This window comes from Calidris pugnax, unplaced genomic scaffold (genome assembly GCF_001431845.1).
Source record: "Calidris pugnax isolate Ruff unplaced genomic scaffold, ASM143184v1 scaffold6, whole genome shotgun sequence".
Taxonomy (NCBI): domain Eukaryota; kingdom Metazoa; phylum Chordata; class Aves; order Charadriiformes; family Scolopacidae; genus Calidris; species Calidris pugnax.
The window spans coordinates 283538-295613 of record NW_015090761.1 but is presented as its reverse complement, the minus strand read 5'-3'; the positions used below and the strand labels follow the sequence as shown (position 1 = coordinate 295613).

The 12076-nt window shown below is 50.9% G+C and overlaps 1 protein-coding gene across 1 annotated transcript in view; it reads right to left on the bottom strand.

The window, feature by feature from the left end:
- Positions 1–12076, bottom strand: part of PEBP4 (phosphatidylethanolamine binding protein 4) — a 186945-nt gene that overhangs the window by 120495 nt on the left and 54374 nt on the right. Inside the window, exons 5-6 of the mRNA XM_014948847.1 lie at positions 10127–10225; positions 9552–9722 (exon numbers count right to left, since the gene is read on the bottom strand). Coding sequence (XP_014804333.1) covers positions 9552–9722; positions 10127–10225 — 270 coding nt within the window. The remainder of the gene's footprint in view (positions 1–9551; positions 9723–10126; positions 10226–12076) is intronic.

Genomic DNA, 12076 nt, shown 5'->3' with positions numbered 1-12076 from the left:
TTTCCGCCCCTGGTCCTTTTTTTTTTTTTTTTTTTTATTTTTTTTTTTCCTTTTTTTTTTTTTTTTTTTTTTTTTTTGGAGCGATTTTCTCAGCCGCATCAGAGCGCGAGTCATTTCGGCAAAGGGAAGTCCCTTCCTTTCTTCCGTTCCCTTGGTAACTGCACAAATTTGCCTTTCAAATGATTCATGACCGGGGTGCTGTAGGAGTTCCCTCCTCCTCCAACACAAATCGCTCCCACACAGCCACACATGCCCCATTAATCATTGATTAGCAGCTCTTCCGCAAGGTAGACCCCGGCGAGCGCACGGTCCCCACGTTCTCCTCTGGTCACCACCACGAGGGTCCCGGGATGCTCGTGGGGGACAAAGAGTTTGCAAGAAATCCCATTCCCGGACACATTTCCTAAATATATATGAAATATCCCCCCTGGGGTGGCGGGGACACGATGCTGATGGGACCCAAACCCTCTCTGAAATGGAATCAGAGCTCAGCTCTGGCTGATGGTGATGGATAAACCAGCCCCAAACTCCTCATTGCACTGGCACAACTTTATTCTTGACCTAATTTTCATTTTCCGCCCCCAATTGCCTTAGATTAAACAAGTGGTGAGCAGAAACCACAGGGTCGGGATGGAGGGACGGAGCCCAGCAGTAGAAAAGAGGTTAAAAAGTCTTTTTTTTGGACCCACGATGAGCATCAGCCCAGTGCCACCCAACGCCATCGGGATGCAGGTTGGGATGGAGCCGGGATCCCGGGAGCATCTCAGCTGGAAAATAGAATTAATCTGCAAAATATCCCCATACCGTTTTGGTACGTTTTATCTGATGTATTCTCTCCTCGTTAAGAGGAGCTAATTAACAAACCGTCGTTTAAATAAACAGCAGCGAGAGTGTTTGTAACCTCCGCTTTATTGAATTGTGACAAATTATTAGCCTTTGCATGTTAAATGAAATAGAAGCACGGAGGGGGAAAAAAAAAACCTCAATTCCCCTCTGCCTAACGACGATACCTGCGGAGACGAAGGCAGAGGGACTGATTTCATGGGGCAGAAGGACAAACTGTGTGTCTCACACGTGAAAACATCCCAAATAACCCCCAAACTAGAGGGTTTTCTGGCTGTGGAATGTTTTAGCATCACGTTTTCACCCTAAATTCATCCCTACGTGATGGCAGGGCCTGAGAAAAGCCAAGAGCATCCGCGGGACAGGGCTGGGGGGGGGGAAAAAAACGAGGAGCATCTCTCGCTGCCGGCAGCCCCGGCTTCCAAAGAGCCTCTTTGGAGCCGTCATAATCATCTCGCTCATCATGGATCCTTGGCAATATAATGATAATAATCATATAATGCACGTCTGTGCGGAGCCTGTCATCCCCAGAGCAGCATCGTCTGTGCAGGAGAGAGGAAGGTGCTGCATCTCTGGGGGTGAGGGCAGCGACCTGGAGGTGTTGGGGTACCCAGGGCTTCCCCCCCCCATCCCAATTTTTCCTATCAGCACCAAAAAGCAAGGAAAAAGGGGGTTCAATCCCTGCGACACAGCCCTGTCCCCTCAGGTTATGGGGTGGCTGTTCCCCAAGACACATAGAGCTTCCAGCCATGTCCCAGCGGGAATCGCTCAGCGGCAGCTCTTTTCAGGGGGGTTTGGGAGCATAATTACCTGGGAGCTTTAATTACAAGGCAGGCGAGAATAAGCCCGAGCAGCAGCTCACGTGGGGAGAGAGATCTGGGGTTTGAGGGGAGGCAGCAGGGGGTTTAACCCCCTTGTACCACCGGTTTGCAGACCAAACGGCCCCCAACGGAGCATGGAAAAGGATGGAGCACCCCAGGACTGATGGACCACGATGGTAAAGGACAACCCTGGGCTACTCCTGGCCCAAACCCCCATCTTGGAGCTGGCCCTGAGGTTTGCCAGACTCGAGATGTTGCACCAAGAATGCAAAAATTAAAGGCAGCAGCATGAGGGTTCACACAGGCTGGGAGGAGGTGAGACATGGTGGCCACCTTGGGGACGGGGACGTGCCGTGGTGAGGGGTCTGGAGCTCAAATCTTATGGGGAGAGGCTGGGGGTGTTCAGCCTGGAGAAAAGGAGGCTGAGGGGAGACCTTCTGGCTCTCTCCAACTCCCTGAAAGGAGGGTGTAGCCAGGGGGGGTCGGTCTCTTCTCCCAAGGAACAGGCCATGGGACAAGAGGAAATGGCCTCAAGTTGCCCCAGGGGAGGTTCAGGTTGGAGATTAGGAAAAAATTATTCCCCGAAAGGGTTGTCAAACATGGGATCAGGCTGCCCTGGAGGGATTTAAAAGCCAGGCAGACGTGGTGCTGAGGGACATGGGTCAGTGGTGGTTTGGGCAGTGTTGGGTTGATGGTTGGACTCGATGATCTGGAAGGTCCCTTCCAACCTGGATGATTCCATGACTCTACACCGGCCTTACACAAACACGTGTGCTTATGCAAAGATACACAATCGTGGAACCATAGAATGGTTTGGGTGGGAAGGGACCTTGAAGACCATCTCATTCCAAACCCTTCCCATGGGCAGGGACACCTCCCACCAGCCCAGGTTGCTCCAAGCCCCCTCCAACCTGGCCTTGAACTCCTCCAGAGATGGAGCAGCCACAGCTTCTCGGGGCAACCTGGGCCACTGCATCATCATAGAATAGTTTGGGTTGGAAGGGACCTTAAAGACCACCTGGGGATTGGAACTCGAAGACTTTTAAGGTTCCTTCCAACCTGAACCATTCTATGATTCTGTGATCTCTTTCCAAGTCCCCTGCCCTGGGCAGGGACATCTCCCACCAGACCAGGTTATTCAAAGCCCCTTCCAACGTGGCCTGGAACACAATCATGCCAACCTGTCCTCGTGCAAAGACCCACGTCCTCGTGCAACCAGGCGCCCTGGTGGCTCAAAGCCCCCTCCAACATGGCCTTGAACACAATCACACCAACCCGTCCTCGTGCAAAGACCCACATCCTCGTGCAACCAGGTACCCTGGTACAAAGAGCCCTTTCCCCTCCCCGAGCTCCCTTCTCTCTTTCCCATGGGGAAGGCAGCACTTTGCCTGGATGCTGCCTGACAAATTCCCCAGTGGAGCAGCTCTGTCCTCCCCCAGTTTGGACCATTTGCACGTTGGTGGTGGTTTCCCCCCAGCAGATAAGTTTCTGCATCACAGGCCCTTGGTGGAATCATCTCACCAGCAGATAAGTTTCTGCATCACAGGCCCTCGGGTGGAATCGTCTCGTGCGCTCACTCCCGGATCCAACTGCTGTTGACTAAAGACTGCGTTTAAAGGTAATATCAACAGTTTGCTCTTTAAAATACGTTTGATCTATCATTTCTATACGGCGTTTCTGAACTTTTATTTGAAAACAATTAGCCAAAAAAGCCCCCTTTTTTTTTTTTCAGATGATATTTGCGGAGAGCCTGACAGTGACAGCAATTAAACCCCATCTGTTTGCCGAGCATGAATAATAGCGGTTGACACGGTGCTTGGGATAGTGCTCGTGGGGAACCTGTTCCTCACAAACCTCCTCGGAGAAACACGTGCCCCCCGGGGTTGGCACCGGGTCCTGGCAAACCTGGGGGTGCCAAGACCCTCACCAGCATTTTGGGGAGACTACGGAGCCTCTGGAGGACCAAAGGAGCTTGAAGTGCAAAGAAAACTACCCCCGAGCAGCACCCTCTTATGCTTATTTTGGTTTTCCTTAGTTTTTTAGGTTTTTTTTCTTCCCTTTTATTAATAAAGGCTTCATTAACGAGCAGCGACAGAAACTCACACCGGGGAAGCGACGATTCCAAGGCGCCAAGTCATCAATTAAAACAACAATTCTCTCTGTTCTCTCCCTTTCAAACCCGCGGTTTCATCACCAAAAGGTGGAGCAGAGAGAGCCCCAGAGAGGAGGAACGATACGACGGCACCGAAATATTACATCTTCCCTGTCCCCCAACCTTCCAGGTGGGGTGGGAAGGGGCAATCCCAGGGTGTCACACCTTGGGGACACGGGGAGCACGGATGCTGGATGGCGACAGGACTCCAGCATCTCCCAAAACGGGGATCCTTCTGATTATCCTTCCATAACTTGATTTTTTGCTCCCCACTGGCATCAACGAACCCACAAAAAATCACCCCCTGCCCCTACAAGATTTTGGATGGAACCCATCACGCCCAGATTCCATGAACTCCACAAAAATTGTCCATAGGATGCTTCAACCCGTAGCTGAAGAGCACAAATAACAGCAGACGGTCAACGAACAGCTCCTCTCCATTATTTTTAATAAATCTGAGCGTTTTGGATGAGGAGCTTGACTCTCTAAATGCCCTACAGGGGGAAAGTTTGCTTTGGAGCACGTGGTCGGGTATCTCCTCGGGATGGGGACGGGGACGTTGGCCGGGGCAGGGTGTGGGGGTGAGCAGCCAGCACCCCACAGCTCCCTTCCCCAGCCTTTAATCATGCAAACAAACAACAACAACAAAAAAAATCCCGTAAATTTTAAGGTTAATAAAGCCCTTGTTTGCTTAAGATAGCACCTGTTTCTATGGTGACACTTGCAACCCGGAGCCTGTTTATCAGCCGGCGAGGAGAAACGCGCCGAGAAATGGAACCACGGGAGAAGGAGCCACTGGTGAGGGACCACTGGTGGTGGTGGGGACATCTGGGATGGGATGGGGATGCTGTGGTCCCCCCAGTACCCAAACCCTCCCATCCCACACCCATGGGTTCCTCATCCCACTCTAGGAGCAACCGTAACCCCAGGGAGGGGTGCTGGACCCCAACGCATCCATAGTGGGGAGAAAAGCCATTTAATGGGATGGGGTGATGGGGAAGGGCGCTCCTGACAACTCCATATTGATGGATTTCCCCTATCTGACCCCAAACTGGGCTCCCACCAGCTCCGTGCCTCAGTTTCCCCCAACACCTTGACTGAGGAAGGGGTTGGAGGAGGGACCCCGGCCGTGTCGGGGTTGGGGGGCAGCAACCCCCAGTGGGTCCCACTCCCTCCCAGCCTGGCGCAGGATTTCTCCCGGCTGGCAGAACTGGTTTCCATAACGACTTTCTGTTACAAACATATTTTGATAAAAATAAAGTTAAAGCAGCCGAGGCTTTAGTGGAGTACAAATTTGCTGCTCTCTCCCTCCCCCTTCCTCCTCCCCAAGGAGGGGGAATAAAGACGGAAAGCTTTCCATTTGAAGGGCAGTATTTTCTCCCTTCTTTTTTTTTCTTTTCCCCCCGCTGAATACAAAATGGAAAGCCTTGTTTACTGGATTTCGCTGTAAACTGGTTCCGACTCTGCCTGGTTACCTGATGCTCTACAGTATATACAGGATAATGTGATAAATTCATTTCCAATTCACTGCATTATCCTTTGAATATTTTAATGACTCATTGAATGGAGTAAGAAAAAAAAAAAAAAAAAAAAAAAAAAAGCTATTTCAAATGAACAATTATGCTGCATTAGAGTAAAGGCTGATTATATTTAAACACTGCTTGCATGGATAACGGGACATATCGACCTCCGCCTATAAGAGCTAATTTGGCTCTTATCTCTAAATAATTTTACACTGCAAATTACCATGAAAACCTAAAGGGCTTGAAAAACATTCATCAAAAGATATTATTCCACTTTGTAGCAACATTTTTATTTAAATTATTTTGAATGGGAGTGAAAGCATCTCTCGTGTTTGACAATCGGCGGAGCAAGCGGCTGATAAGGAACCGGGAGCTGCTCCGCCGGGGCTGGGATGGGATGGGATGCTCCATCCCCAAAGCCCACCTGGGAATAAAGCACATTCCGAGAGCCGAATCCCAAAGTTGGTGGCCTGCCAAGGTACTGCAGCACCTCCGATGGCATGCGGCGCTGCCAGAGCTGCTTCCCTTTCCAAAGCCGGGGATGGCAAAGCGACGCTGGGGAGATGATGCTGGGGTGATGCCAAAGTGATGCTGGGGTGATGCTGGGGTAATTCTGAGGAGATGCTGGGATGATGCTGGGGTGATGCCGGGGTGATGCCAAATTGATGCTGGGGAGACGCTGGGGCAATTCTGAGGAGATGCTGGGATGATGCCAGGGTGATGCTAAAGTGATGCTGGGGTGATGCTGGGGTAATTCTGAGGAGATGCTGGGATGATGCTGGGATGATGCCGGGGTGATGCCAGGGTGATGCCAAAGGGATGCTGGGGTAATTCTAAGGAGATGCCAGGATGATGCCAGGGTGATGCTAAAGTGATGCTGGGATGATGCTGGGGAGACGCTGGGCGATGCTGGGATGATGCCAAGAAGATGTTGGGGACATGCTGGGGCAATGCTGGAGAGACAGGATGAAGATGCTGGAGAGATGCTGGAGAGATGCTGGGGAGATGCTGCAGAGATACTGGGGAGATGATGGGGAGATGCTGGAGAGATGCTAGGGCAATGCCGGGGAGATGCTGGGATGAAACTGGGGTGACACTGGGGCAATGCTGGAGAGATGGTGGGGAGATGCTGGAGAGATGGTGGGGAGATGCTGGGGAGATGCTGGAGAGATGGTGGGGAGATGCTGGGGCAATGCCAGGGAGATGCTGGGATGAAACTGGGGAGATGCTGGGGCAATGCTGGAGAGATGATGGGGAGATGCTGGAGACATGCTAGGGCAATACTGGGGAGATGCTGGGATGAAACTGGAGTGACGCTGGGGCAATGCTGGAGAGATGATGGGGAGATGCTGGGATGAAACTGGGGTGATGCTGGGGCAATGCTGAAGAGATGATGGGGAGATGCTGGAGAGACGCTAGGGCAATGCCGGGGAGATGCTGGGATGAAACTGGGGAGATGCTGGGGCAATGCTGGAGAGATGATGGGGAGATGCTGGAGACATGCTAGGGCAATACTGGGGAGATGCTGGGATGAAACTGGAGTGACCTGGAGAGACGATGGGGAGATGCTGGAGAGATGCTGGAGAGATGCTGGGGAGATGCTGCAGAGATACTGGGGAGATGATGGGGAGATGCTGGAGAGATGCTAGGGCAATGCCAGGGAGATGCTGGGATGAAACTGGGGTGACACTGGGGCAATGCTGGAGAGATGCTGGGGAGATGCTGGAGAGATGGTGGGGAGATGCTGGGGCAATGCCGGGGAGATGCTGGGATGAAACTGGGGAGATGCTGGGGCAATGCTGGGGAGATGCTGGGATGATGCTGGGGTGATGCTGGGGCAATGCTGAGGAGATGCTGGGATGATGCCAAGGAGATGCTGGGGCAATGCTGAGATGATGCTGGGGTGATGCTGGGGCAATGCTGAGGAGATGCTGAGGGGATGCCAAGGTGATGGTGGGGCAACGCTGGGAAGGATGATGCTGGGGTGATGCCAGGGCAACGAAACCCACCCATCCATCGTGCCGGCCACCCCAGTCCCTCCAGGAGAAAGGCACTTGAAAGCCCCTCTCTGCACCAAAGCAACAGAAGGTGTCATGTAAAGCCTACACGGTTATTTTAGAGCCAGTGTGCAAATAAGCCTGTCAGCTGAAGCTCCTTGGAGCCAAGACTTCCATATACCCCCCAACGATCTGCATTTCAACGAGACACCATGTGGCTGAGCCCGGGGAGCCGCCGGCTTCGCAGAAGAGATTTGGGGCTGGGGTTTTGGGAAAGCTCTGGCTGCAGCCCCCCCCAGGGTGGTGGTGGGGGTGGGGGGATCGTGGGACACCCCCCATCCACACAATGGGCTGGGGCAAGCTGGGTTTGTCCCGGTGCCCTGCGAGGATGACGATGGGTTTGGTGGTGTCTCATAGTGCCACGGAGATTTATACGCATATAATATGAGATATATCTATATATACACACATATTAGCTAGATATATGGGTGATATAGATCACATCATTATATAGATATATTTATATGATATATATTATGTCGCTACATGTATTTTGTATAGAATATATCATGGAACCATAGAATAGCTCAAGTTGGAAGGGACCCATAAGGATCATCACGTCCAACTCCCTGCTCAGATACGTAGATAAATATATTTCTCTCACTCTGAGAAAGCTTAAGGAATAGTAGGGGTTGGGTCAGCCCCATCCCTGGCAGAGACGCAGCAATTAGACATGGAAAAGCCCTTTTCCTTCCCCAAAATCCCCTTTCCCCCCAGCCCCGCATGGCCTGGCGAGGAGCTTTCTGACCTTTAATACCACAAATTGAATTGCCCAAATACCAGGGAAAAACTACCTTCCATTTGCGCCGGGGAAGTGGTTTTAACCCCACATTTCTCTTCTTTGCTTAAATGATCTTATACTCAAAGAAGGAAAAAAAAAAAAGAAAAAAAAAAAAAGAAAAGAAAACCACAATAATTAGCAATACTGAATGCCTCAGAAGGATCTGTGTACAGAAGGGAAAACAAGAGCTTGGGCTCCTTTGCGTTTAGTAAATATTAAAATTAATGAGAGACTTTCAGGACCCTGTTGTTAGAAATGCAGAAGGGTTTGTGTGAAGGATTAAAAAAAAAAAAAAAGAAAAAAAAAAAGGCCCTGTGCACAAATCTCTGCAATTATTCTGAATGCTTTATATTTTTCAGCCAATTATGAAATTCATGGAAAGTATTAATATCCAATTTTAATTTGCTCAATATTCCCATTAACAATAAAAAGTCTAATTAAGGTATCTGTACAAAAAGCCCTTAACAGTAATTTCAGAGAATAATAGAGGAGAATGACGAGATATTTCTTGTTAAATGCACGCTGCAAATTAATTGATATCTTAATTAGACTTTAGTACTAAGATTATTAGTTAGATTGATTCAGGGCTGAAACACCTATCTTTTTAAAAGATAAAAGCGAGGAGGAGAGGAAGGCACTGATTTCCTAAAATCTTTCTGGAAGCAAACCAGTGATGTACTGGGAGAGGTGGGGAGTGATGCCCCACTGCAGAGTAAGGGCTCGTCCGTCTGTCTGTCCCCTGTCCCCAAGAATTCAACCCAAAACTATTTTCCTCCCTTTTTTTGCTTCCCCAGCCCGGAAACGCTTTTCACACACCAGACAAGAAATTTGGCACCGGCGAGATTTTCACCAAAAATAAAAATTAAAAAAAAAAAAAAAAAAGAAAAGGAAAATTTGACACCGGCGAGATTTTCACCAAAACCGCTTTTTTAACCAAAAAAAAAAAAAGAAAAAACCCAAATAAAGAGCAGCACGAGATGTTTGAAACAACCATTTGTCTCTGCAGAGAAAACTGGTGGTTGGGAGTTTTCAAAGCGGGGAGGGATTTTTTTTTTTTTCAGCGTTTCTTTAGGGAAAAAAAAAAAAAAAAAAAAGACGAAGGAAAAAAAAAAACACCAAAAAAATACACAAGCCAGTAATATTTTTGGCCCAGCTCGGCTCTATATAGCCTGAGGAAGCGCTCCCCTACCTACACGCCCAGCACCATTTCCATTTCTCTCACAAACCCTCATCCTTCAGGATTTCACCCAGACGCCGCCGTAACCCGGAGAGATGTGGGATCCCAACCCTCCAGGGTGGGAACACCCCATGGACCCCGGTTCTTGGGGAACCCCCCCGCTGCTGGGACCCCAGTAGAATACTGGGGGGACTCACCGGGATGTCGGTGACCAACCAGTGCCTCCAGAAGCGGTTCCTGGGGTTGGCTCTGCTGGGAGCATCGGGGTCCACCAGCACCAGCACGTACTTCTTGCCCTGGAAGAGAGGAGAGGAGAGCGCTGTGGGCACGGGGTGTGGGACCACGGGGGTGTGAACCAGGAGACAATCCTACCAGCCCCCCAAAATACAGGTTTTTTTTCACACTTTCCCACCCATGCACACGTTGATGGTTGCAGTCATGCAAAACACATGGAAAAAAAGCATGTGATGAACATGCTCCGGATGAACCTGGACAGGCTGGAGAGTTGGGCAGAGAAGAACATGAGGAGGTTCAACCAGGGCAAGTGTAGGGTGCTGCAGCTGGGGAGGAATAACCCCCTGCACCAGGACAGGTTGGGGGTGACCTGCTGGAGAGCTGCTCTGAGGAGAAAGACCTGGGAGTCCTGGTGGACAACAGGATGCCCATGAGACAGCAATGGGCCCTGGTGGCCAAGAAGGCCAAGGGCATCCACCCCGGTTCTTGGGGAACCCCCCCGCTGCTGGGACCCCAGTAGAATACTGGGGGGACTCACCGGGATGTCGGTGACCAACCAGTGCCTCCAGAAGCGGTTCCTGGGGTTGGCTCTGCTGGGAGCATCGGGGTCCACCAGCACCAGCACGTACTTCTTGCCCTGGAAGAGAGGAGAGGAGAGCGCTGTGGGCACGGGGTGTGGGACCACGGGGGTGTGAACCAGGAGACAATCCTACCAGCCCCCCAAAATACAGGTTTTTTTTCACACTTTCCCACCCATGCACACGTTGATGGTTGCAGTCATGCAAAACACATGGAAAAAAAGCATGTGATGAACATGCTCCGGATGAAACACATGGAAAAAAAGCATGTGATGAACACGCTCCGGGGGAACCTGGGCAGGCTGGAGAGTTGGGAATTTTTTTGTTGTTGGTTTGGTTTTTTTTCTTTTTTTTTCTGCTACCTCCAAATAAAAGGCACCAAAGAGAGTTTCCTCCCCCCAGCCATCCCCTAAACATATCCTACGGTGACACAGGTCACACCACAGCACGGGGGACTTTCTGTAGAGGGTGGCATTCCCTGGGAGAGGAGGGGTCTGTGAACGCCAGGTGACCATTTCCTCCTCAAGATCGAAATCTCTTCCAAGAGAGGAAGAACAGGTTTTTTTTTTGTTGTTGGTTTGGTTTTTTTTCTTTTTTTTTCTGCTACCTCCAAATAAAAGGCACCAAAGAGAGTTTCCTCCCCCCAGCCATCCCCTAAACATATCCTACGGTGACACAGGTCACACCACAGCACGGGGGACTTTCTGTAGAGGGTGGCATTCCCTGGGAGAGGAGGGGGACAGGATATTTTTGGCATTTAAATCCTGGCTGGATGTCCCGACCTCTGCCAGGGTGGCTGTGTCCCTTCCAACCCCATGTGATTCTGTGAACGCCAGGTGACCATTTCCTCCTCGCGATCAAAATCTCTTAAAAGAGAGGAAGAACAGGGTTTGGTTTTTTGTTGTTTTGTTTTGTTTTCTTTTTTTTTTTTCTGCTACCTCCAAATAAAAGGCACCAAAGAGAGTTTCCTCCCCCCAGCCATCCCCTAAACATATCCTACGGTGACACAGGTCACACCACAGCACGGGGGACTTTCTGTAGAGGGTGGCATTCCCTGGGAGAGGAGGGGGACAGGATATTTTTGGCATTTAAATCCTGGCTGGATGTCCCGACCTCTGCCAGGGTGGCTGTGAGGAGCTAAAATTTCCCCAAATTAACTGGAAGATGGGCCAGGGCTGCTGGAAGAAGGCAAAGCCATGCACGCCAGAGGTTTGGGCAACCTTTCCTGGGTGATGGCAACCACGCAAAGAGAGCAGGGAGTCACGGATGAGGCTGGTTTAACCCCCCAGCATCCCCCACAGCCCACCGAGGGTGTCCAGCACCCATGGGTGTGAGACAGGGTGGATTATTTTGGCTTCCCCCCCGAGGATGGAGCCGGGTTTGAAGTGACCTCTGGAGGCTGCGGATAGAAAACCTGCTGATCCCAGGGGATTTGGCAGGACCTCAGGCACCAGCTTATCCTGCAAGCACCCAGATTAAGGGATCTATAGCCTAATAAAACCTCCAGGTGCATCTGTCAGCTCGCCCAGCGGTGCCACGCTCGGCGCCAGCCGTTTATGAAACCTGGGGGGGGGATTTAGCCCTGCCATTCCCACCCAAATTAGCTGGAGCTCTGCCCCTAAATCCTTCCCTCCCCCCCTCCTTTTTCCTTCCTCGGTGCCTTGTGAAACCAGGCAGGGATTTGTATGAAACCTGGGGGGGGGGATTTAGCCCTGCCATTCCCACCCAAATTAGCTGGAGCTCTGCCCCTAAATCCTTCCCTCCCCCCCTCCTTTTTCCTTCCTCGGTGCCTTGTGAAACCAGGCAGGGATTTGCACTTTATTTCCCAATTTGGTTGGGGCAAACGGGGTAAAGCAATCCCTGGGGTGTTGCCATATCCAGAGAACCCCCCCGTCCCCCCCTGCATCACT